Source organism: Ranitomeya variabilis, chromosome 4, assembly GCF_051348905.1.
Source record: "Ranitomeya variabilis isolate aRanVar5 chromosome 4, aRanVar5.hap1, whole genome shotgun sequence".
Taxonomy (NCBI): domain Eukaryota; kingdom Metazoa; phylum Chordata; class Amphibia; order Anura; family Dendrobatidae; genus Ranitomeya; species Ranitomeya variabilis.
The window spans coordinates 214,219,320-214,245,075 of NC_135235.1; the positions used below are offsets into that span (position 1 = coordinate 214,219,320).

General features: G+C 42.1%; 2 protein-coding genes across 2 annotated transcripts in view; one reads left to right on the forward strand and one right to left on the reverse strand.

The window, feature by feature from the left end:
- Window positions 1-775: 775 nt before the first annotated feature.
- On the reverse strand, window positions 776-10,906 carry LOC143768644 (cell adhesion molecule CEACAM1-like). Its single transcript, XM_077257288.1, has 8 exons — window positions 10,689-10,906; window positions 6,941-7,058; window positions 5,652-5,978; window positions 4,890-5,168; window positions 3,525-3,806; window positions 1,979-2,272; window positions 1,609-1,848; window positions 776-1,147 (listed from the first exon to the last, which is right to left on the reverse strand). Exons 1-8 carry the CDS (start codon window positions 10,761-10,763, stop codon window positions 1,083-1,085), a joined length of 1,680 nt encoding a protein of 559 aa, XP_077113403.1. The 5' UTR covers window positions 10,764-10,906; the 3' UTR covers window positions 776-1,082.
- A 685-nt stretch (window positions 10,907-11,591) lies between these two features.
- LOC143767785 (hemicentin-1-like) overlaps window positions 11,592-25,756 on the forward strand; it is a 47,594-nt gene continuing 33,429 nt past the window's right edge. The window contains exons 1-6 of the mRNA XM_077256306.1: window positions 11,592-11,604; window positions 11,649-11,918; window positions 16,297-16,581; window positions 17,065-17,229; window positions 17,717-18,001; window positions 18,382-18,675. Coding sequence (XP_077112421.1) covers window positions 11,592-11,604; window positions 11,649-11,918; window positions 16,297-16,581; window positions 17,065-17,229; window positions 17,717-18,001; window positions 18,382-18,675 — 1,312 coding nt within the window. The remainder of the gene's footprint in view (window positions 11,605-11,648; window positions 11,919-16,296; window positions 16,582-17,064; window positions 17,230-17,716; window positions 18,002-18,381; window positions 18,676-25,756) is intronic.

A 25,756-nucleotide genomic window follows, 5' to 3' on the forward strand; every position in this document is an offset into this window, starting at 1 on the left:
CTGTGGGTAGATCATAGTGTGGTTGTACATTTGTGGGGACATCATTCTGTGTGTGAGGAACTGAGCAAGCTTCATGCTGTGTGTGGGGATCTGTGGGTGAATCATTCTGTGGTTGTGGATCTTTGGGGGCATCACACTTTGTGTGGGGATCTGCAGGTGCATCATATTGTGTGTGGGAGTCTGTGGGGGCATCATACTCTGTGGGAGTCTATGGGGGTATCATACTGTGTGTGTGAGAATCCTACTGTGTGTAGGGATCTGTGGCAGCATCATAACATGTGGAGGGAATCTGTGTAGGAGTTTGGTGTAAACATCAAACTCTGTGTGGCGATCTGTGGGAGCATAATACTGTGGGGGGTTCTATCGGGGCATCATACTGTGTGTGGGAAACTGTGGGAGCATTATACTGTGTGTGGGAATCTTTGGAAATATTATACTGCGTGGGGGGATCTTTGGAACTATTATATTGTGTGTGTGTATCTGTAGGAGAATCATACTCTATGTAGGGATCTGTGGGGACATCATACCATGTGTGGGGATCTATGGTGGCATCATACTATGCATGGCAAAATCTATTGTTGGTGTGTTGTACTATATGTGAGGTAATATACACAAGTAAAGGACTGGGAAAGAGCAGAGTACTGGCTTATGGTAAAATAAAGAAAAATTGCTGTGGTGTGCTCTGCAGTATGTGTCCCTCTTTCTTATCTTTCAAAGTTGGAAGGTATGATAATAGTCAGCGCAGTGGGTAGCTCATACACAGCGTAGACCAATTAGAAGTTGAGAAAATCAGTTTTATTGTAGAACTTATACCCAGAATTTGCTTGGACCAAATTACAGGAAATACATTTTAGTGATATTGATAAAATGTACAACATACGAGTACTAGGATCTACAGTATATACCCTCCAATATCTAAGAATACCACTTCCCCTGTCACCCAGGGAACATGGAAAAAAACAAGCAAAAATGTCCTGCACTGCATGCAATACATTTATATATCAGTTGTCTTCAGTAACCATATCGTTGGGAAACGGCACCACATGGCCCAAGGCAGGAGAACCTGGGGGAATGTCAGGGCTTCAATTCTTTCCTTCTGTTACTGTAGTCACAGCTTTATCTTTACCTTTGGGTAACCGTGGGATCCCTGAAAAAAAAAATTTAGTCATCATTCACCTAGAATAGTCTTATGGATCTATGACGATTGACACTTCTCTATGGCTGATTGTTGACTTCAGTCTCAATGTAAAGAATTAACGGAAATGTCTGTTTTATATTGATTAGAAGAGAGAGTATGTGTGAGATAAATAACGGTTCTATTATGTCTAAATGTTGCAGTTTACTTATTTATTTTTATTTTGAAAAACTTTATAAAAGGCAGCCATTTTGAAAAAAAAGTTTCCTTCCTATATGGTCCGAATATCCAGTGCAGAATGATTTGTGTGTTTTATGGCATCTGTAACAAGTAGTTACTGTATATAGTATTACATAAATCTTTTAGACCAGATTGTGCTGATTTGCTTCTTTTAAAACAAATCTGCACCAAAATGGTTGTATAATCTTCAAATAAAAATGAACATTTTATAAGTCAAGCTACTAACTCCTTACCGAAAAGTAAAGTGCAAGAAAATCTCTTCTGCAGGTGATTACTAATGCAGGTAAGGTTTGATTTTTGGACGCTTCGACCAAAAGGCACATTTCTGGTTACTTCATTCTGCCCCATTGATGCTATGTTATTAAATATCATGGTCACATTGGCCGCAGGTTGACCTCCTGGCCAGGAGCAGTAAATTTGTAATCTACTATCATAGGGATCTGAGATACATGCAATGCTTCCTTCTGGATTCCCTGCAAGAAAGAAAAGAGACACTTTAGACAATGGTCAGTCATGACAATTTTTCACAAAAAAAAAATATTTTCTGGTTGGCTATTAGAAAATATGTAGTCAAAATTCATTCAGATCTAAAATGTTGCTCACAGTTCAGAAGAAGCTTGAGCTCACTGCTGGTTTCACTGTTTAGGAGGTTGGATGCTTCACAGGTGAATGGTCCGGTGTCCTTCTTGGAGACGGGACTGATGGTGAGAGTGGAGTTTGGAGGAGAATCACTCTGAGTAATGTAATATGGAGGATTCAGGGACACTGGTTTTCCATTTAGTCTCCAGGAGAAAGAGATAGCTGAACCCTGAGCTGAGCAATGAAGAGACACCGAGTCCTCTCCTGCCCAGAGCTCCCTTGATGTGGTATTTGATAACATCACTGATGAGACCGGTGCTGTAAGGAGAAGATAACAGCTTAATATTGTTATATAATATTCATACCTGAGCTGTAGAGTTTGAAGTGCAAGGAACTTAGATGAAAATAAGAAAGTAAACTCCCATCTGCTATGATCATGACCAACGATGTGGAAGTCAACAAAAACTAAACCTACATCATCTTCTGAAGGTCTCAAAAAATGTTGTGACAATTCTAAATAAGGCAACATGAAGTCCTTAGACTGATGATAAATCCCACCAAAATTTGACAAATATCTTGAGTCTATGGCCATCTCAACCTCAGGACATTAATGATTTCTTTACTATCACAATTTTAAGGAACAACCAAGTAGGAAAACTGGGCGCTTTCAAAAGGACATTCTAGACTGAGTGAACATCACCTTTATTTCTTGAGAGCAATGGATCAATATGTAATTGAACAATGGAGTCTGGGATTCTAAAGGTGCCATACATATTAGAATAACATTGATGGAACCCACCAATGTCAACAGGTTTTGGCCAGCAGTCAAATGTGTATAGGGACCCCCAAAGTCTCCCCAGTCAGCTAATACCGGGAGGAGATAAGGATCTGGCATGTTCAATGTCAGATGACTGTTGATCCTTTTGTTCTCTAAAACATAATCCACTGCCAGAGGTGTCTGGTAGAAGATCTCCTGTAGAAAACTCAGGAGCTCGGCAGAGCAAGTGCTTTTGTGTGTGAGGGAGTTGGGCAAGATAGCTACCAGCCAACCCAGCATTCGGCCAACAAATATCTGAAGTGTATGTGGAGCTTAACATATCTGAATTTCTAATTGATAGCCAAGTATTAAAGCTAAGGACAATGAGGATTATTTCACATCCAAGACATCATTTGATTTCTCACCTTCAAATAGCTCTTGACCTTCAATACCTGTGTCCCAACTCCAATAAGCATGCACACGAAGATTAGTCAACATGCAGCTAATCCCAATGGAAAGAGGTGAATAAGTCACAGCCAGAAATCTATAGCTTATCTCCCATAAAATCAAAGGATTGGCTTGTCAAAATTCGACTTGCCCGATCTGGCTCTACCTCACCATCTGCCACCGGAACTCGAAACATAAATATAAAATAAAAAGGTTCCACCAAAATCATTGGGTTAGGATGAGTCTTCTCTTTTGTATATAGTCATGCTAATTATGTCCAATGGTTTGAGTTTCTTGTCTTAATTATTATTTTTTTTAATGTACTTTTCAACATTTTTGAAAAATGTGAAAGATTTTCATACTTACAAGCAAAGTTAAAGTCCAGTTTGTTGCTGGTCTCCGTGTTTACCCAGTTCGAAGCTGTGCATGTCAAGAGTTTGGTGTCATCAGAGGAGACTTGGTTAATGATGAGGGTGGAGTTATTTTTGGAGAGATGATATTGAGAATTTTCTGGCAGTGGTGCATCTTCCTTACTCCAGGAGTAGCTGACATTTGTACCGCGGGCTGAACAATGTAGAGACACTGAATCTCTTCCAGGCCAAAGCAATCCTGATGCGTTACTGGTAAGAGTTACAGAAGAGACTGGTACTGCAAAATAAAATATATATATATATGTTATATTGAGAAGAGAGAACAAACTACATCTTATCATTACTTTACTGAGTACGTAGACAGTAGCAAGGTAAGGAAAATATGGGACTATTTTAGCTTTACAGAACTGATCACTGTAGGAAATTACTGCACCATTGTTACCGTCAAAAGGACTTGTCCTCTTCAAGACCTCATGAACCTGGTTGTAGCTTGACCTGTTTCCAGAACCAGATCTAAGGGCCCTCATACACATTAGATTAAGGTTGACTGAACCTGTTGATATCGATGGGTTGGGCTGATTATCTAATGCATATGGGGGCCCAGACAATTTATTGCTGGGGGGATATTGATCTAGTTTATCCGAATTTGGACTGCTGATCATTTTGTTCTCGCGAAGATAAGTTTAGGCCAGAAATTTCTGGTTGCAGCTCTCATAGAGAACACAGGAACGCTCAACCGAACGAAAGTCCCCATATATGGGATAGCCGGACGAGATAGCCACTGGCCAAACAATTGGCCGAAGTATCATTTGGCCCACAGCTATCTCATGGGTTTGGCAGCCTTAAGCCTACCAGAACATCACTCTGGTGGGAAACAAATGCAGTATACCAAGATTATTTTGACTGCACAAAAATTGGATTCAGTGCATTTTTCTTGTGTTTGTGATAGCTTACGATGGAAGATTGAATACACAACAATCGCATCTCTGACAGCTCGGAGCCCTTAGAAAGGTAGGTTTTCTTAAAGCTGTTTTCCAGGATGTGAGAAGCTAAACAAAATGTCGAATCTATGGTCACGCCAAAATTTATGGCTCTAGACTGTAGACTGGTATTTGGCAGCATCGATTGATGTATGACATGTAGAAAAAAGTAAAGGAAAGTAAGGCGAACCATCAGTGTGGTGATGCATTCAAAGATTTAATAGGAATTGTTTTTTTTTTATTCACACATTCACCATCTTTATCTTGGATTGCCCATTTAAGTATGACATCATCGTTATATTTAGCTTGTACTTTGTCCAATCACGCTACTGGGATTGGTTTTTATACTTTTTACAGGGTTTATTTTATCAAGCACTCACCAGATACAGTCACAGCTATGGAGTCGCTGGTGTTGGAGCTGACAGGGTTTTGGATGGTGCAGGTGTAGGATCCAGTATCGTGCTCAGTTATTGATGTGAATTCCAGAAATGATCCCCTACAGATCACATGGGGCTCAGAGCAGATAATCTTCTGACCATCTCGGTAGAAAGTGTAAGAAGTCACAGTCTGACTCTCGGCATCACATTGGAGGGTCACATCGGTGCCACTAATAAGGGGACTTCTTCGGTTGAGAATGAGAAGCGGAGTAGTAAGTTTAGCTAGAAAAAAGAATCACATAAATGTGGCTGAGAACAGGATGGGAAAAAAGTAAAATTAAACTAACTTTTTCTAAAAAGTCTTTTATTTTATTGCCAAAAGCCAATTGATTATCTAATGTAACTGAATTTGATTGGGTCATCTGCTTTGTAATATTTTCTTTTTCTTTTTTTTCTGGAAGTCGCCCTGTATATTGTCCTGCTGTGTAAACTCCGAGCGATCACCTAAGACCTGCATAAAACTCAGCAACAAGTTTTCCATATCCCTGCAGTGCCTCCACAGGTCAAATAGAGAATTACATCACTCTTATTGAAATCAATGAACAGTCTAGATATTGTACAAATTTAACATCAAACATCAGCAATCAAGAGTGTTTCCTCCCACCCTGTTGACCACTTATGGGTCATCCAAATATTGCGACATTATGGCTAAACACATGTGTAGAGATTTGAATGAGTAAAAAATAGAGTAAAATTAATACTTACAGTAGATGGTTAGCTGATAGCGCTGAACATAGGAATTGAATGTTACAGGATTGAATACTTTTGTTTTATACGTGCTCTCATCCGCAAAAGAGATGTTGTTCAGCCTCAAAGTCCCGTTTTCCATCAGCTCAGTTCTTCCTTTATACAGAGGATTGTACTGCGGAGAGCCACCAGACGTCAGTCTCGCAATTACAATAACTTTCCCGGTGTGTCCACAATTCCAGTCTATTCTGTACTGAGGAGGTAAGGAAATGGGAATTTCGAAATTCACAGAATGTCCCAACATACCATCCACCTGCTCCATAGAAATGACTGGAGTCACTAAGCCTACAGCAGAAGATAAAAGAAAAACAGTCTATGTGAAGGTCTGGAATCGTATTGTTTGCCATAGGCATCACTTCATGTTTTCTCTATTTTAATAAATTTTATGTTATATGTTTTAATTAAAATATACTCTATGAGGGAGGAGAACACATATTTATAGAATCTAAAATATTACAACGCAGTTGGGGTTCAGGTCTCATCAGACTCTACTTACGCCACTGGGAGAAAACATCTATACCATCTTAGCTCAAGAGACAGAAGCCAACAAAAAACAGTCCTAGATGAATTTATTGGGTCCCTGGTGCCCATTATAATACCTTATATTCCCTCCAATCTCCATCTGAGCATGTAGGGGTCTCAGTACCAGACATCTGATATGTAAAAGACACCGTGCTTAATTAAAAAGGGGATGTCCAAAATAAAAAAATCTCAATAGGAATGTGTCAAATTATAGAATGCTAAGCGTGACTACTATTATGTAAGGATAATTTCCATTATCGATTTATTTTCTTACTATTTTAATCATAAAACCCTTTAAGATATTCCAGCATGATGTCCCTTCGTCATATAAATACTCAAAAGACATTCTTATCTTGAAGGAGTCAATGAAAATGGGATGAAATTTACATCATACAACTGAAAGACATCATACAAAGGCTATGTGCACACAGAGAGGGTTGAGGACTTTTTTAGAACAGAAACTGAGCAGAACCTCTTCAAATTTCAAAACTCTTCAAAAACTTTCATTTTCTTTTCAGTTTCTGGTCCAAAAAGTTCCCAGGTTAAATAAACAATTTACAGCAGAATACAGACACGTATGCTTCGTGCACACAAAGTCTTTTTGCCGAATTTCTGCAGCAGAAACTGAAAGTTTTGGGATTTGGAGAAGGATTTGGAGAATTTTCGCTCTGTTTCTGCTCCAAAAACTCATCTGCGTGCACGTAGTCATATGAGGGAATTCTTACCTGAAGCCACCAGAAGTGTGAAGATTGGGAACATGGACGGAAACCTCAGGGCGCTCTCCATTGCGTCTCTGCACCAGGTCACAGCTAGTACTTTGCCTTGTTTCAAGTTCTCTAGTCTCTGGATTAGGATGTGGAATGAATTTTTCTAGTAAAAGGTTAGACTGTGACGTCTGTGTGATCCCTGCCAAAAACACACCTAAAATAGGAATTACTTAAAGAGCATCCTAAAATTAGAATCCCCATCCATTTTCCAATTCCGATATCCCTGCGTGGGAGGATCTTGGATGACAACCAGTAACACATTACAGCTCCAATCAGAGTAGTCAATTCACTTTTCCAACCTTCTACATTTCAAACCGGAGTAATTATAATCCAATAACAGGGCAGGAGACACATTGCTGGATATCCTATCTCATGAGATTGTCAAGGGCATTAAAATAGGTCATCATCAATATTAAATCGGTAAGGGTCCGACCCCCGGCACCTCCACTGATCAGCTGTTAGCAAGTCCCACATCCACCGGAACTACAGAAGTGAATGACATCAAAGCGCCACAGCTCCATACACTGTGTAGTGGCCGTTCTCAGGTACTGCAGCTCAGTTCCCATTGAAGTGCATGGGAACTGAGCTGTGGTATTCAAGCCAAGTAACTACAGAGTGTTTAAACCAAAAAGAACCCTCTCGGCCAATAGAGGAGACACCTCTAAGCCAGAACATATAACCTAAAAAGCTCACTAGGTTGCAGGTTGGAAAAATCAATATACACACAAATTCGCAACCAGGTGAGAGGAGGTGTCCAAAATAGTAAATAATTTTATTAAAGTATCAAAATGTACACCAATATAAACATTACATACGGACAAATACGGTGAGAGGAAAAGTGTGCCAAATGACACCAGCAACAGAAGATGTTAAAAGGTGCTGGAAAAAGAACACACCAAAAGCAGGCCTCCTGATATCACAACCACGCTGGAGAATGCCTATAAATTGTTATGGCAGTCTATAGTAAAGCAGTCAAACTTCAACAAAGTAGAAGAAATAAAGAACATAAAAATAACCAATAGACCCTTGAAGTGAATATGTCACAAGAGACTAAAGACCGCATGTAGAGTGAACATGTTGCTACACTCAGTAATAGCAAGGCCTCCTCCTGCTCACACCACGCTGATCCACGGTTTCCACCATGTCTCAAGGTAAATATTCTTGATACACCTTAACATGCTTACATTTTCCTCAGAACTTGGTGGTGCCAGTGTGTAGTACATCTGCATGCCTTGCTATTACTGAGTGTAGCAACATGTTCACTCTACATGCGGTCTTTAGTCTCTTGTGACATATTCACTTCAAGGGTCTATTGGTTATTTTTATGTTCTTTATTTCTTCTACTTTGTTGAAGTTTGACTGCTTTACTATAGACTGCCATAACAATTTATAGGCATTCTCCAGCGTGGTTGTGATATCAGGAGGCCTGCTTTTGGTGTGTTCTTTTTCCAGCACCTTTTAACATCTTCTGTTGCTGGTGTCATTTGGCACACTTTTCCTCTCACCGTATTTGTCCGTATGTAATGTTTATATTGGTGTACATTTTGATACTTTAATAAAATTATTTACTATTTTGGACACCTCCTCTCACCTGGTTGCGAATTTGTGTGTATATTGATTTTTCCAACCTGCAACCTAGTGAGCTTTTTAGGTTATATATAACTACAGAGTGTTCTCTACACTTTACACTTCTGCCCACCATGGGACCTGCTAACAGCTGATTGATGATGATGATGATGAGTGTTGGTCCCCCAGTGATCCAATTGATTGATGATCTATCTTATGGATCAATATTTTTGTCCAAGATGCACATCCCCTTTAAGTAGGGGTATACACATGATTTTGTCAAGGAGGTTCATACAAACAAAAAATTACACACATTCTCACTTCCAAAGTTATTCCCCCAAAAATCAAGTTATTCCCTTTCTATTTGATAGGGAAGAACTGGTTGGACTAGGGTCCAACCACTGGGTCCCCATTGATCCTGAAATCAAGGCCGTGGAACTCTAGAACAGGGGTTCTGCAGCCTTGTCCGAAATGGATGGCGCAGAGATGAGCATGCTCAGACTCTAGTTCATCCACTGTCTATGTGGTTGATGGAAATACCTTGAGAGTACCATAGACAATGAAGGGAGCAGAGACTGATCCTGTTCTAGGGACCAGTGGGCCAGCTGTTGAATCCTCAGCAATCAGCAAGTTATGCCCTGTCAAGTGAATAGAGGAATGACATGATTTTTGGGGACTTGATTGCTAGGGGTCTAGTTGCTGGGACCCCTAGTGATCTCAAAAATGGGGCACTTGAACTCCGGAACAGGGATTCTGCAGAATTGTATGAAATAGATGGAGCAGAGATGTGCATGCTCAGCCGCTACTCTATTCCCTGTCTATGGGCTTGCTGGAAACAGCTTGACAGTACCATAGACAATGAATGAAGCAGAGGTTGGTCCTGTTCTCGGGATTACTGGGGTTCCTAGCTTTTGGATCCCCAGCAATTATCAAGTTATCGCCTATCAAGTGAATAGAGGAATAACATGATTTTTTGGGGACTTGATTGCTGGAAGTCCAGCCACAGGGACCCCCAGTGATCCCAAAAATGGGGCTCTGGAACTCTACAACAGGGGTTCTGCAGAATTCTTCGAAATGGTGAAGCAGTGATGCACATGCTCAGCCTCTACTCCATTCCCTGTCTATAAGGTTGATGGAAACACCTTGACAGTACCATAGACAATAAATGGAGCAGAGGTTGATCCTGTTCTCGAGATCACTGGGAGTCCCATCTGTTGATCAGCATCATATTCCCTATCAACTATATAGAGGAAACTTGATTTCTAGGGGACCTGATTGCTGGAGGTACAGCCACTGAGACCCCCAGTGATCTCGAAAACAGGACTTTGGAACTCTGGATGACGGGTTCTGCAGAATTGTCCGAAAAGGATGGAACAGAGAGGCACATGCTCATCCTCTACTCAATTCACCGTCTATGGGGTTGATGGAATTATCTTGACAGTACCATAGTCAATGAATGGAGCAGAGGTTGATTCCTTTCTCAGCTGTTGAAACCCCAGTGATCAGCAAGTTATCCCCTATCAAGTAGATATGGAATAACTTGTTTTTTGGAGACTAACCCTGTAATATCGGTATATAAGTTAACTATATGCTATTACTTGATCAATATTGGACCTAACGCACACTATAACCCAGCCCTCATTTACTGCACCTAGAGCACAGAGAGAATAGAAAGGCTAGATTTACTAATCCTGTCCAATATTTAGACAGTAGAAGCTTAGACTAAACAGTCTGCAGTAGCAGAACATTTATCAGAGTCGATGATAACATTTGACTCATCTTTGGACATTTTTCACCTATGACTGTTAATATTTATTCATTGCAGTACCGCATTTCACCACCTGGTGGGATCGGGAGCCATGTTCTAAGTTTGGTAATATTATGATGACGTTGATATGTGAACAGTGCCCAGGTGTGTGGTATTTAGTGTGTGCACAGCTACCTGGTGCATATAATCTCCGGGAGACACCGAGCTGAAAACATCGCAAACAAATGGACAATGGCCAGGTCCCTTTCTGCTGGATTTTATTTATCTTCAGTCTCGGTAAGAGAACGTAAAACTCTTTATAAAAGATACTTTATAGGATATATCATTCCCAACGTTTTCTCTTTCAGCGCACACAGGTTTGGCAACACCTACCTGGCCGATAAATGGAACTTTTGGAGGATCTGTGACTTTTGACGTATTTGCCGACCTCCCTGATGAATATCGCATAACGTGGGTGTTAGGAGAGATCGGAGATGTCACTGTGATCGCAGAGGTCAATCCTCATAGTGTTGCCGAGTACCATCCTCAGTACAGGGGCAGATGTGAGCTGTATAAGAATGAGACATTAAGACTGGACAACCTGACGTCCGCGGATGAAGGACATTATAGTCTCTACGTGTTTGATGAAAATACGTTCATCACTGAAATCGTCTCCTACGATCTCAAACTCTACTGTAAGTAATGGCTTCTAGTATTTTTCCTCCATGTAATATAAAATAGAGACACCCGACCAGTGATCGCTGAGTCAAAATAACCTTTTGGATTAGAAATAAATTCAAGTGCGCTGCAATACCAGATACCACCTGTGGGAAAGGGTGGCACTGTTTCTGGTTCAGAAACAAAAAAAAAAACAGAACCTTTCCTTCTTGACTTAAATAGCTAAAAAATTGTATTTTATTAACATTTTTTTGCCTTTTATAGCCTCCGTGTTGCATGGTCTTTGGCTCGGTGTGGAATGAGTTATCTAAAAATTTGATAGGAAAGTTTTTCACTTTTATCTTCCTTGTTTTGAGCTCTTCTCAGCTGATTTATATCCAAGGATAATGTAGTATGTCCAAGGTAAACATCATCATCTCCAGGAAGAAGTAGTAGTGAAACGCGCGTCGGGTCTTCCGCCTCGCACCCACGCACTTTTCTAGTTATTTAAACATTGGGGTCTCCTGTAGTGATCACGGGCATCTGCTTGAACCCTTACGTCGTCATAAATCAGCCGAAAGGAGCTGGAAGAAGGAAGATAAAATATTCTCTCCCGTCAGAACACAAAGCCAACGTCAGATGATTATATCATGTAATATTATGTTTCTATAACGTCCTTTGTTTGTTTCCATTTAGCTTTCCTAAATGTGCCGACTCTCAGCGTCTCTGACCGTATTGTTGATGCCACCAATGTGACCCTCCGCTGTGATGCCGGGAGTCAGATTGTGACTACTTACATGTTCTACCGTGAACAGAAATCAATCTGCTTTGAGCCCCATGTGAGCTGCAGGGGCTCATTCCTTGACTTCACCCCGATATCTGAGAATGACGGCGGATCCTACACCTGCACCATCCAGAACCCCGTCAGCACCAACAGCAGCGACTCCCTGAGTCTGACTGTAGCAGGTGAGCATATACTATTGCTTTAACTTTCATGCTCCTTCATACATTATGACTAGTGATGAGCGAGCATGCTCAGATAAGGTGTTATCTGAGCATGCTTGAGCGCCAATCAAGCATTTGTGTGTACTTGAAAAAATATGCTCGAGTTGCCGCGTCTGCTTGTCTCTCTGCTGTTCGACAACCGCAACACATGGCATGGCCGCAATCCCTGCATGTGTTGCGATTCGAACAGCCGTGAGACATATAGATGCGGCAACTCAAGCATATTTTTCGAGCACGCCGAAAATACTCGACTAAGACATGAGCGTGCTCGGATAACGCATGCTCGCTCATCACTAATTATGATACAACGATCCAATAAGAATCTAAAATTTGGCAAATTTTGCACAATGTGTTATGTTTGTTTGTTTGTTTGTTTTCTTTGCAAATTCTATCTTACTACTGTATTTTTTTGTTTGCTTTCTTTGCAAATTCTATGTTATTACAGTATTGTTTTTTTGTTTGTTTTCCTTGCAAATTCTATGTTATTACTGTATTGTTTTTGTTTGTTTTCTTTGCAAATTCTAAGTTGTTATCTTTATAACAGACATTTTGTTTAGCTCTTTCTGCTTGGGGTATTCTTTTTCCATGTAGAAACTGCTATCTGGCATAGTAAGGTTTTTTTTACAGGAGCAGCTAATCGTCTAGATGATGAACGATTCAACCACTCAAGACTAGCAAACGATGTCAGATGAGTGTTTACACAGGATGAGAATGATGAATGAAACGGTTGAACAGCGATTGTTATGTGATATATCGCACCATCGAGCATCACGAGCGCACAGACAGATAATCTGAAGTGTAGATATCATTCAAATCCCACAAGTTACACTAATTATTTTGAATCACCAACCCAAAAAGAACAAAGTACATAGACCCAAATAGTAAAATAGGATCATCTGTATTGATTGGTAAGATTAGAAGAAAAAATGCTAAAAATGGTAATTATGCCATAGAGGAAAGAATAAAGAGCAGAGTGATGCCCAGCCCAAGGCACAATCAAAAATAAATATCCAAATATAATACAGGTATATTCACAATTGAGGAATAAATATAGATATATCCAAGGAACACATCGATCCCAGGAAGAAGCAGTAGCGAAACGCGCGTCGGGGCTTCCGCCCAGCCTAGCCGACACCTTACATCCATGCACTTTTCTAGTTATTTAAACATTGGTGTTTTCTGTATCTCCACGCTACCTTTGGAATGATTAAACCTCTATTTTAGATTTACTTATGCTTCTCCATATGCACTTTGGATTGATATGTCATTAGATTAGATATCCACTAGATGTCTCTTTTAAAATTCAAGAGAAAAGTTTTTAGATAGAATGATAGAATGTAATAGAGACATCTAATCAAATGACATGGTATGACATTTTTACTATCCAAAGTGCACAATTATCATTTACATTACACAATTTTTGAAACTTAAATGATAATTTTTTTTGCTCTCCTAAGCAATGTTATTCACAATTTGCATATTTAATTTTCCAGAGGAGCATGTGTGGCCTATAAGTCTCCTCACTCTGATATGCCAGGCCTGGGTTGTCACTCTCTACAAGTAGAAATGTTGCCCCTTAAACCACAGTCCAGAGCCTCTCACCTAGCCAAAACAGATCTCATACTTTACACTAATGAGGAGCAACACCCCGAAACACAGTGTCTGCAAATTTAGATTCTGGTATGGCTTTTATCCTAAATCATATTGCAAGGCTCGTTAAAGAGTCGATATTGACTTTTAGGATTGCTACTTCCAATAGGTGGCCCTAGAGTTCTAGCCCTCTTCCTCTCTGAAGAGACAAATTGCATATTTAATTTCCCAGAGAAGAGTGCATGGCATATAAGTCTCGTTACTTTGACATGCCAGGCTTGGTTCTCCACAAGAAAACGCCATGCACAAAGAACGAGCATGTTTGGAAACATTGTTTAATCGTTTAACCAATTCACATCACACATTTATTGCTAACGATTGGTTTGCTAGTGGTAGAATCTGACAGATTACATCGGCCAGGTTTAATGGTTTTTTTGGCAAGCAATTATCCCTGGGAGAAAAGGTATACCAACTAGCTCTCGTCTAAAAGAATGAAAGATCTCTTTAGTGCCATCTATTGGAGTTACTTTTCTTATAAGTCAATGATAAAAACTTTAATGCTCATCATTTTGGCTAAAATGCATTTTTACTATAGAAAAATATAGATTCTGCAGCTCCTATGGATCACCGTACATAGCAGAATGCAGAATGAGATACAAGTGAATCCATTTGTGAGCTCATTCTGATTTTAAGGTCTGTAGCCCTCATCTCACCTTTGTCTTCAACTTCAGAGCTGATGTATGACCATATAAAAGTTGAACTGTGATGTGGTCAAGAAGTCATAAATCAGCTCAGAGGTCGCTCTTCATTTTTGTGAGTGTAAACATACACTCAAGAAAAAATTTCACGGCAGAGCTCACGTTCCCTTGGCCACCACCTTTACAATCTATTGCCTCAGTCGACGCATACGTCCGGACCCCATCTTGCGAGGGGGGTTGTACGTATGCCCTGACTTGGCCACTAAATGCAATGTGAAAGCACCCTTATAAAGCTGATTTTGACCAGTTAATCACATCAAAGTTTAAAGTTTGGAGCGGCCCCCAAACGCAGGGCAGCGGGGTACTCGGTACCAGGTCTCTCGGTTCTGGAGATGTCACGGTGGGCTAACCCGGTCCGTGGCCCTGCTAAGGGGCACCCAATTAAAGATGTAGGTGACGGTGTAGGTCGCAGTAAATGATGAGGACACAGGGTTGCAGTCTCTTTACCTCTTTACTGAAGGCTTCGGCATCCGCAATCTAGAGCGCGTGTTAACAGGGCTGGCTGAGACCGGCCGGTCCGAAGGCACATCCAGAGTTCCCTTTGCAGGTGGAAATCAGTGCCTACCTACTAGCGCCTGGGTGTTGTAGTACTTCCCTGCTGAGCACCACGGGATAGTCCTCACAACTGTCATGTATGTTTCTGTTCTTTCTCTCCGTCCCCCAGATGATATGGATAGGACGCACCCGTATGACGGGGTAAGCCTGGAGTTATTTTATAGGGACCCTAGAGATGCCCCTCTCCCACAATTGCCTCCGTTGTCTTCATTAGGTGTAAAAGGTGAGGCAGCCAACCTAAAGTTAGCTGCCCTGCCGTAGTTCAAAGTAATGCGTAGAGTCTATTACTTCCTCGGCGTTCCGGCCGCCGGCTACGCGCCTCAGTAGGATGTTGCCGATCTCGGGGCACGACTCCTTCTGGTTCTATCTCCTTTGTGCTGTGATCTCGTTTCTCACTTCTCCACAATATACTTCGCTTCGTGTCTTTTCTTAAGATGCCGCCGCAATGAGGTGCAGGCACGGCTCCGTAACGATCTGTCCTTTGCTAAGCCTCTGCCAGGATCCCACCCCTGACAGGGACCCCCCTGAATCTTCCCAAGTAACGCTCTCCTCTCACTATATGTTACCTGGGCAAAACCCAGTCAGCTTCTCCCTAACTTCCTATCCAACCCCCAGTTTTACCAGAGTGTGAGGAGTGGCCTAGTAGATAGAACCTTTTGCTCCCCCTGGTGGCCAGAGTGTGAAGTGTAATGTGTGACTGTGATACCTGGTCAGGTGAACTCTTTTAGTGCAATCAGATGTATCATCACTCCTCTTAGCGGCAGAGCAACGTTACTGCAACGACCAGGACTCTGGGGCGCTGCACTTTCATATGGTCATAATTCAGCAGAAGAGAGATAAGGCTTATAGACCCTGCATTCAGAATGAGCTTACTCATGGATTCACTGGTAAAACATTCTGCAGTCTGCTATGTACTGTGATAATTAAAGGCTGTAGAAGCCAAATGGATTCAGTAATAATAACTTATTAGTTGAAACTGACTGTTTCACACTGTAGGAAAATATATAGAGGATCAAAAAAAGTGGGGGCATCATAAAGACAGACCCTATCTATGTACAATGATCCTTAGAAGCACAGGCATTAGCAAGATAATCTCTAATATTTAATATTGATCTAATATTTTCTATACCACAGTGGATAATTTTCTGATTGGGAGGGGACCGACCGTTGGAGCACATGCTAATCCTGAGAATTGTCCTCCAAAATTGTTTAGATTTAAACCCCCCATAACCCTGTACATGCTCTGTCTATTATTGATCTGATATTTTCTATATTATAGGGGATAGTTTTCTGATTGGTGATGATCCTGATTTCTGATTCTGATGCTCAAGCGCATACTAATCCTGAGAACTGTTCTCCAAAATTATTTATATTTAAACCTTCCATAACCCTCTACATGCTCTGTCTAATATTGATGTGATATTTTCTATTGTCAGTACCTGTATCTGCAGTAACCCTGACCAGTAACACATCAGACCTCTTCTTGTGGCCGGGGAGGGATTCGGCTTCTTTAAGGTGTTCATCTAATGGTACAGATGTCACTTACTTCTGGAGTCTGGACGGAGCAGCATTACCGCAGGACCCCCAATACCAGCTCACCCTAAATAACTCCATCCTCATAATAAGCTCGATCTCCACTAAGGATAATGGATATTTCATGTGTACGGCTAGAAACTGGATAAACAGTGAAAACAGCAGTAGACTGTACCTCAACCTGGCCTGTGAGTATATAAATGATAAAAATATACATGATAATTGTATAAATAATATTAGTAAATACTAATAATAAGGAGTTCATTTATATGCCAAATCCTGTGCTTTTAGTAGAGAATATGCCTAAAAATCCAGATTCTTTTTTAAAGGTTCAATATTATTTAACACTATATTGCTATTAGTTTCAGAATTGTAATATATATATATATATTCTAATACTGAGCTCTAAATCTCCAACACAGAGTTAAACAAAAACATACTGGCTGATTGCTGCCACCACTAGGGGGAGCTCAGGAGCTTACTGCAGACTGATAGTAACAGAGTATGTAGTAAGCTCCTCAACTTTTGATGGTCTTACAATATGACTATAAATACATTTTCTGGTGTTCAAGGGTCAGCATTGGCTTCCAGTTTGAAAACAATTCCAATTCCTCATATTCTGCATATTTTATGGTGAATTTTGTAACAGTAGGTTTTGTTCTGGTTCACAGCTCCGATCTCGGCAGTGACACTGACCAGTAACATATCCACGGTGCTCTGGGCAGGAGAGGACTCGGTGTCTCTTCATTGCTCAGCTCAGGGATCAGCCATCACCTTCTCCTGGAGTCTGCATGGAGAACCAGTGTCCCCAAACCCTCCATATTCCCTTACCCAGAGTGATTCTCCTCCAATCTGATATCCCATATTCCATATGGGATATGGAAGGGGGTGAGAAAGAAGTGTTGAGGGAATGTAGCCTGAAAAGGGTTGTGGCTATAGAAATAATTTATGGTAGACACTCTCTTCCTGGAAGACTTTAACGTGGGAAGACGGGTTACAATGATTGATATAATTTGCAGGCGGTTTTATGAGTGATGACCCTGAGTAGTATTCCTGGGTGATCAAGTGATTTTTGTTGTAATCATACACTTGGAAGATCAGGATGAAGAGCGATATAAGACATGACTAGAAAGGAGGACGTCTCTGAGCAAGGCTAGTTTTGTGACTGCAATATATGGTCACTTTCTGGAACAGATCTTTTAAACTAAAAACAAAATGTTATACTGCGGATCCTCCTGGGATTTCGTGTTACATTTTCCAGGAGAACAGGCAATAATAAGATGGTCTCTATGTGAATATTATTCTAATTTTTTCTATCACCAGTACCTGTATCTGCAGTAACCCTGACCAGTAACAACTCCGACCTGTTACTGTGGCCGGGGAGGGATTCGGCTTCTTTAAGATGTTCATCTAATGGTACAGATGTCACTTACTCCTGGAGTCTGAATGGAGCAGAATTACCGCAGGACCCCCAATACCAGCTCACCCTAAATAACTCCATACTCATAATAAGCCCAATCTCTGCTAAGGATAATGGATATTTCATGTGTACGGCTAGAAACTGGATGAACAGTGAAAACAGCAGTAGACTGTTCCTCAATCTGGCCTGTGAGTATCTAAATAATAAAAATTAATATAATAGTATAAATCTTGATAGAAAATGCTACTAATAATGAGTAATTAATTTATGCCCTAAATCCCGTGCTTCTAGAAAAGAATACTTCCAAAAATGCAGAAACTTTTTTAAAGGATCACATTTTTAACACTATTTTGTTAGTTGCAAAATTTGAAAAAAATATATAATATAATTTTTTTCTAATCCATATTACCTGCCTGATTATAAACTTATTTTCTGGTACTCAACGCTGGATATTGACTTCAAGTTTGGGGCATTGAAAACAAGTGCAACTTTCCATATTCTTCCTTTTTGCCTAATTATTTCATGTTATGGATACTTGGATAACAGTAGGTTGTGCTCTGGTTCGCAGCTCCAGTCTCGGCAGTGACGCTTTCCAGTAACACATCCGAGGTGCTCTGGGCAGGAGAGGACTCGGCGTCTCTTCATTGCTCAGCTCAGGGATCAGTCATCACCTTCTCCTGGAGTCTGAATGGAAACCAAGTGTTATCAAAGCCTCCATATTCCATTACCCAGAGTGATTCTCCTCCAAACTCCACTCTCACCATCAGCCCCGTCTCCAGGCATGACGCCGGACCGTTCACCTGTACGGCATCCAACTTGGCAAATAGTGAGACCAGCAATGCCGTCAACTTAACATTGGGACGTAAGTGTTATGTCACATTACGGTTTGTGGTTAGTTACAAACAAAATGTTTTTCCTAAATAGTCCCAGGTTGTGCTGACACAAGATGAAGCATCCATATATATCAACATTATGTCGCAATATATAAAATATTGGAGTTTTTTGGTAATCTGGACATCTTTCTGTTTTGTACATTCAGCCGCCCTCAATGACCATCTCTCAGTATAATCTCTGATCACATTGTTGGTGGGAAAGTGCCTTCACTGAATACAGATTTTACTTAAGAATTGATAATTTGGATAATGACTGATCAATTCTGGTAGAGAAGGAAGCAGATTTATCTGATAAGATCTATTACAAAGTTGCTTATTTTCACTTTTACAATTGATTTAGGAAATAAAAATTAAAACGAAGGTTACTCGTTAAGTCAAAGTTGCCAACTCTCTAAGATCTCTGAGGCTCTTGGGAAAAGGGGTGACTTCCCAGACTACGGAAAGATATGGCAAATCTCCCCACTGTTTTCTCCTGGCAGGGCTGCCAACCGTCCTAAAATTCCTGGACAGTCCGTAAATATAGGGCACTTTTTGCCCTGTCCGAATAAAAACTTTTTTAGGCGTCCATGATATTTTTTTGAAGCTGAAGAAACAGATTGTTTTGGCTATAGTTCGTCAATTTACAGTTTACACGCAAACTGATTTACAGGTCCTTCTCAAAAAATTAGCATATAGTGTTAAATTTCATTATTTACCATAATGTAATGATTACAATTAAACTTTCATATATTATAGATTCATTATCCACCAACTGAAATTTGTCAGGTCTTTTATTGTTTTAATACTGATGATTTTGGCCTACAACTCCTGATAACCCAAAAAACCTGTCTCAATAAATTAGCATATTTCACCCGTCCAATCAAATAAAAGTGTTTTTTAATAACAAACAAAAAAACCATCAAATAATAATGTTCAGTTATGCACTCAATACTTGGTCGGGAATCCTTTGGCAGAAATGACTGCTTCAATGCGGCGTGGCATGGAGGCAATCAGCCTGTGACACTGCTGAGATGTTATGGAGGCCCAGGATGCTTCAATAGCGGCCTTAAGCTCATCCAGAGTGTTGGGTCTTGCGTCTCTCAACTTTCTCTTCACAATATCCCACAGATTCTCTATGGGGTTCAGGTCAGGAGAGTTGGCAGGCCAATTGAGCACAGTAATACCATGGTCAGTAAACCATTTACCAGTGGTTTTGGCACTGTGAGCAGGTGCCAGGTCGTGCTGAAAAATGAAATCTTCATCTCCATAAAGCATTTCAGCCGATGGAAGCATGAAGTGCTCTAAAATCTCCTGATAGCTAGCTGCATTGACCCTGCCCTTGATGAAACACAGTGGACCAACACCAGCAGCTGACATGGCACCCCACACCATCACTGACTGTGGGTACTTGACACTGGACTTCAGGCATTTTGGCATTTCCTTCTCCCCAGTCTTCCTCCAGACTCTGGCACCTTGATTTCCGAATGACATGCAAAATTTGCTTTCATCAGAAAAAAGTACTTGGGACCACTTAGCAACAGTCCAGTGCTGCTTCTCTGTAGCCCAGGTCAGGCGCTTCTGCCGCTGTTTATGGTTCAAAAGTGGCTTTACCCTGGGGAATGCGGCACCTGTAGCCCATTTCCTGCACACGCCTTTCCACACCAGACTCAGTCCACTGCTTCCTCAGGTTCCCCAAGGTCAGGAATCGGTCCTTCTCCACAATCTTCCTCAGGGTCCGGTCACCTCTTCTCGTTGTACAGCGTTTTCTGTTGTGATTTTGCTTTTTGCTCCCTCTAGTGGTCATTAGTGATTTGACTCTGGAGCTTCTGTCTTTTCCTATATCCTCACCTGGGCCGTTAGTTCAGGGGCGTTGCTATATAAGCTCCCTGGATCTTCAGTTCAATGCCTGGCATCGTTGAAATCAGAGCTAATCTGTTGTGCTCTTGTCCTATGATCCGGGTTCCTGTATTTCAAGCTAAGTCTGCTTCCTTGCTTTTTGCTTTTGTTTTGTTTGGTATTTTTGTCCAGCTTGTTCCAATCTGTATCCTGACCTTTGCTGGAAGCTCTAGGGGGCTGGTGTTCTCCCCCCGGACCGTTAGACGGTTCGGGGGTTCTTGAATCTCCAGCGTGGTTTTTTATAGGGTTTTTGTTGACCAGATAAGTTATCTTGCTATATTCTGCTATTTGTAAGCTGGCCTCTCTTTGCTGAACCTGGTTCATTTCTGTGTTTGTCATTTCCTCTTACCTCACCGTTATTATTTGTGGGGGGCTTGTATCTTGCTTTGGGGTCCCTTTCTCTGGAGGCAAGAGAGGTCTTTGTTTTCTTCTCCTAGGGGTAGTTAGATTCTCCGGCTGGCGCGAGTCATCTAGCGATCACCGTAGGCATGATCCCCGGCTACTTCTAGTGTTGGCGTTAGGAGTAGCTATTTGGTCAACCCAGTTACCACAGCCCTATGAGCTGGATTTTTGAATCTCGCAGACTTACACGTTCCTCTGAGACCCTGTCCACTGGGGTCATAACAGTATGCCAGGCCAGTATTAAATGTTTAATGCATTGCAGAAGTGGGATTATAAGAAAGAAAATTTTGAGTTTTTTTTTTCCCTCTCTCATTTTTTTTTTTTTTTTTCTTTTCCCCTTTACCTCAGAGTGGCTTAAGCTTGCTGCAGACATGAATGTCCAGACCTTGATTACAAGTGTGGACCAGCTTGCCGCTCGTGTGCAGGGTATACAAGATTATGTTACCAGAAATCCTAGGTCTGAACCCAAGATTCCGATTCCTGAACTGTTTTCAGGAGACCGATTTAAGTTTAGGAATTTCAGGAATAATTGTAAATTGTTTTTGTCCCTGAAACCTTGTTCGTCTAGAGACTCTGCTCAACAAGTAAAAATTGTTATTTCATTCTTACGGGGTGACCCTCAAGATTGGGCTTTTTCGTTGGCGCCAGGAGATCCGGCATTGGCTGATATTGATGCGTTTTTTCTGGCGCTCGGTTTACTTTATGAGGAACCCAATCTTGAGATTCAGGCAGAGAAAGCCTTGCTGGCTATGTCTCAGGGCCAGGACGAGGCTGAGGTGTATTGCCAAAAATTTCGGAAATGGTCCGTGCTGACACATTGGAACGAGTGTGCACTGGCCGCTAATTTTAGAAATGGCCTTTCTGAGGCCATTAAGAATGTTATGGTGGGTTTTCCCATTCCCACAGGTCTGAATGATACCATGTCCCTGGCTATTCAAATTGACCGGCGGTTGCGGGAGCGCAAAACCGCAAATTCCCTCATGGTGTTGTCTGAACGGACACCTGATTTGATGCAATGTGATAGAATCCTGACTAGAAATGAGAGGAAAATTCATAGACGCCGGAATGGCTTGTGCTACTACTGTGGTGATTCTACACATGTTATCTCAGCATGCTCTAAACGTATATCTAAGGTTGTTAGTCCTGTCACCGTTGGTAATTTGCATCCTAAGTTTATTCTGTCTGTAACTTTGATTTGCTCACTGTCATCTTATCCTGTCATGGCGTTTGTAGATTCAGGTGCTGCCCTGAGTCTTATGGATCTCTCATTTGCTAAGCGCTGTGGTTTTATTCTTGAACCATTAGAAAACCCTATCCCTCTTAGGGGTATTGATGCTACGCCATTAGCAGAAAATAAACCGCAGTATTGGACACAGGTTACCATGTGCATGACTCCTGAACACCGCGAGGTGATACGTTTTCTCGTTCTACATAAAATGCATGATTTGGTTGTTTTGGGGCTGCCATGGTTACAGACCCATAATCCAGTCCTTGACTGGAAGGCTATGTCAGTGTCTAGTTGGGGCTGTCGTGGTATTCATGAGGATTCCCTGCCTGTGTCTATTGCTTCTTCTACGCCTTCGGAAGTTCCTGAGTATTTGTCTGATTATCAGGATGTCTTTAGCGAGTCCAGGTCCAGTGCATTGCCTCCTCATAGGGAATGTGACTGTGCAATAGATTTGATTCCAGGCAGTAAATTTCCTAAGGGAAGACTGTTTAATCTGTCGATACCTGAACATACCGCTATGCGTTCATATATCAAGGAGTCTCTGGAGAAAGGACACATCCGTCCGTCTTCTTCCCCTCTTGGTGCGGGATTCTTTTTTGTGGCTAAAAAGGACGGATCTTTGAGGCCTTGTATTGACTATCGGCTTTTAAATAAGATCACTGTCAAATTTCAGTATCCTTTGCCGCTGTTGTCTGACTTGTTTGCCCGGATTAAAGGTGCCAAGTGGTTTACCAAGATAGACCTTCGTGGTGCGTACAACCTTGTGCGCATTAAGCAAGGGGATGAATGGAAAACCGCATTCAATACGCCCGAAGGTCATTTTGAGTACTTGGTGATGCCTTTTGGGCTCTCTAATGCCCCTTCAGTTTTTCAGTCCTTTATGCATGACATTTTCCGGAACTATCTGGATAAATTTTTGATCGTTTATCTGGATGATATTCTGTTTTTTTCTGATAATTGGGACTCGCATGTGGAGCAGGTCAGGATGGTCTTTAAAATTTTGCGTGAAAATTCTTTGTTTGTCAAGGGCTCAAAGTGTCTTTTTGGTGTACAGAAGGTTCCCTTTTTGGGGTTCATTTTTTCCCCTTCTGCTGTGGAGATGGACCCAGTCAAGGTCCGAGCTATTCTTGATTGGACTCAGCCCTCGTCAGTTAAGAGTCTTCAGAAGTTCTTGGGTTTCGCTAACTTCTACCGTCGTTTTATCGCTAACTTTTCTAGCATTGTGAAACCTTTGACGGATATGACCAAGAAAGGCTCCGATGTGGTTAATTGGGCTCCTGCTGCCGTGGAGGCTTTCCAGGAGTTGAAACGTCGGTTTACTTCGGCGCCTGTTTTGTGCCAGCCTGATGTCTCGCTTCCCTTTCAGGTTGAGGTGGATGCTTCAGAGATTGGAGCAGGGGCCGTTTTGTCGCAGAGAGGCCCTGGTTGCTCTGTTATGAGACCTTGCGCCTTTTTCTCTAGGAAGTTTTCGCCTGCGGAGCGAAATTATGATGTGGGCAATCGGGAGTTGTTGGCCATGAAATGGGCATTTGAGGAGTGGCGTCATTGGCTCAAGGGTGCTAAGCATCGTGTGGTGGTCTTGACTGATCACAAAAATCTGATGTATCTCGAGTCTGCTAAACGCCTGAATCCTAGACAGGCCCGCTGGTCATTGCTTTTCTCCCGTTTTGACTTTGTTGTCTCGTATTTACCAGGTTCAAAAAATGTGAAGGCCGATGCTCTTTCCAGGAGCTTTGTGCCTGATGCTCCTGGAGTCGCTGAACCTGTTGGTATTCTTAAGGATGGTATTATCTTGTCAGCTATTTCTCCAGATCTGCGACGTGTGTTGCAGAGATTTCAGGCTGATAGGCCTGATTCTTGTCCACCTGACAGACTGTTTGTGCCTGATAAGTGGACCAGCAGAGTCATTTCCGAGGTTCATTCCTCGGTGTTGGCAGGTCACCCAGGAATTTTTGGCACCAGAGATCTGGTGGCCAGATCCTTTTGGTGGCCTTCCTTGTCTAGGGATGTGCGGTCATTTGTACAGTCCTGTGGGACTTGTGCTCGAGCTAAGCCTTGCTGTTCTCGTGCCAGCGGGTTGCTCTTGCCCTTGCCTGTCCCTAAGAGACCTTGGACACATATCTCCATGGATTTCATTTCTGATCTTCCGGTGTCTCAAGGCATGTCTGTTATCTGGGTGATATGTGATCGCTTCTCCAAGATGGTCCATTTGGTTCCTTTGCCTAAGCTGCCTTCCTCTTCCGATCTGGTTCCTGTGTTTTTCCAGAACGTGGTTCGTTTGCACGGCATCCCTGAGAATATTGTGTCAGACAGAGGATCCCAGTTCGTTTCCAGATTCTGGCGATCCTTTTGTAGTAGGATGGGCATTGACTTGTCGTTTTCGTCTGCTTTCCATCCTCAGACTAATGGACAGACGGAGCGAACTAATCAGACTTTGGAGGCTTATTTGAGGTGTTTTGTCTCTGCTGATCAGGACGATTGGGTGACCTTCTTGCCGTTGGCTGAGTTTGCCCTTAATAATCGGGCTAGTTCCGCCACCTTGGTTTCGCCGTTTTTCTGCAACTCTGGTTTCCACCCTCGTTTTTCTTCGGGTCATGTGGAACCTTCTGACTGCCCTGGGGTGGATTCTGTGGTGGATAGGTTGCAGCGGATCTGGAATCTTGTGGTGGACAACTTGAAGTTGTCACAGGAGAGGGCTCAGCGCTTTGCCAACCGCCGCCGCGGTGTGGGTCCCCGACTACGTGTTGGGGATTTGGTGTGGCTTTCTTCCCGCTTTGTTCCTATGAAGGTTTCCTCTCCCAAATTTAAACCTCGTTTTATTGGTCCTTACAAGATATTGGAAATCCTTAATCCTGTATCCTTTCGCCTGGATCTTCCTGTGTCGTTTGCTATCCACAACGTGTTTCATAGGTCCTTGTTGCGGCGGTACGTTGTGCCTGTGGTTCCTTCTGCTGAGCCTCCTGCTCCGGTGTTGGTTGAGGGCGAGTTGGAGTACGTGGTGGAGAAGATCTTGGATTCTCGTCTCTCCAGGCGGAGGCTTCAGTACCTGGTCAAGTGGAAGGGCTATGGTCAGGAAGATAATTCCTGGGTGGTCGCCTCTGATGTTCATGCGGCCGATTTAGTTCGTGCCTTTCACGCCGCTCGTCCTGATCGCCCTGGTGGTCGTGGTGAGGGTTCGGTGACCCCTCACTAAGGGGGGGGTACTGTTGTGATTTTGCTTTTTGCTCCCTCTAGTGGTCATTAGTGATTTGACTCTGGAGCTTCTGTCTTTTCCTATATCCTCACCTGGGCCGTTAGTTCAGGGGCGTTGCTATATAAGCTCCCTGGACCTTCAGTTCAATGCCTGGCATCGTTGAAATCAGAGCTAATCTGTTGTGCTCTTGTCCTATGATCCGGGTTCCTGTATTTCAAGCTAAGTCTGCTTCCTTGCTTTTTGCTTTTGTTTTGTTTGGTATTTTTGTCCAGCTTGTTCCAATCTGTATCCTGACCTTTGCTGGAAGCTCTAGGGGGCTGGTGTTCTCCCCCCGGACCGTTAGACGGTTCGG

What these genes read in the sequence shown, in the direction of transcription:
- LOC143768644 (XM_077257288.1), bottom strand. Translation starts at nt 10,763, where the DNA reads ATGCGATATTCATCAGGGAGGTCGGCAAATACGTCAAAAGTCACAGAT. An exon ending in AAGTTCCATTTATCGGCCAG is followed by an intron (nt 7,059 to 10,688) that starts GTAGGTGTTGCC and finishes ATCCTAATCCAG; the next exon opens with AGACTAGAGAACTTGAAACA. An exon ending in CATAGCTGTGACTGTATCTG is followed by an intron (nt 3,807 to 4,889) that starts GTGAGTGCTTGA and finishes TTTATTTTGCAG; the next exon opens with TACCAGTCTCTTCTGTAACT.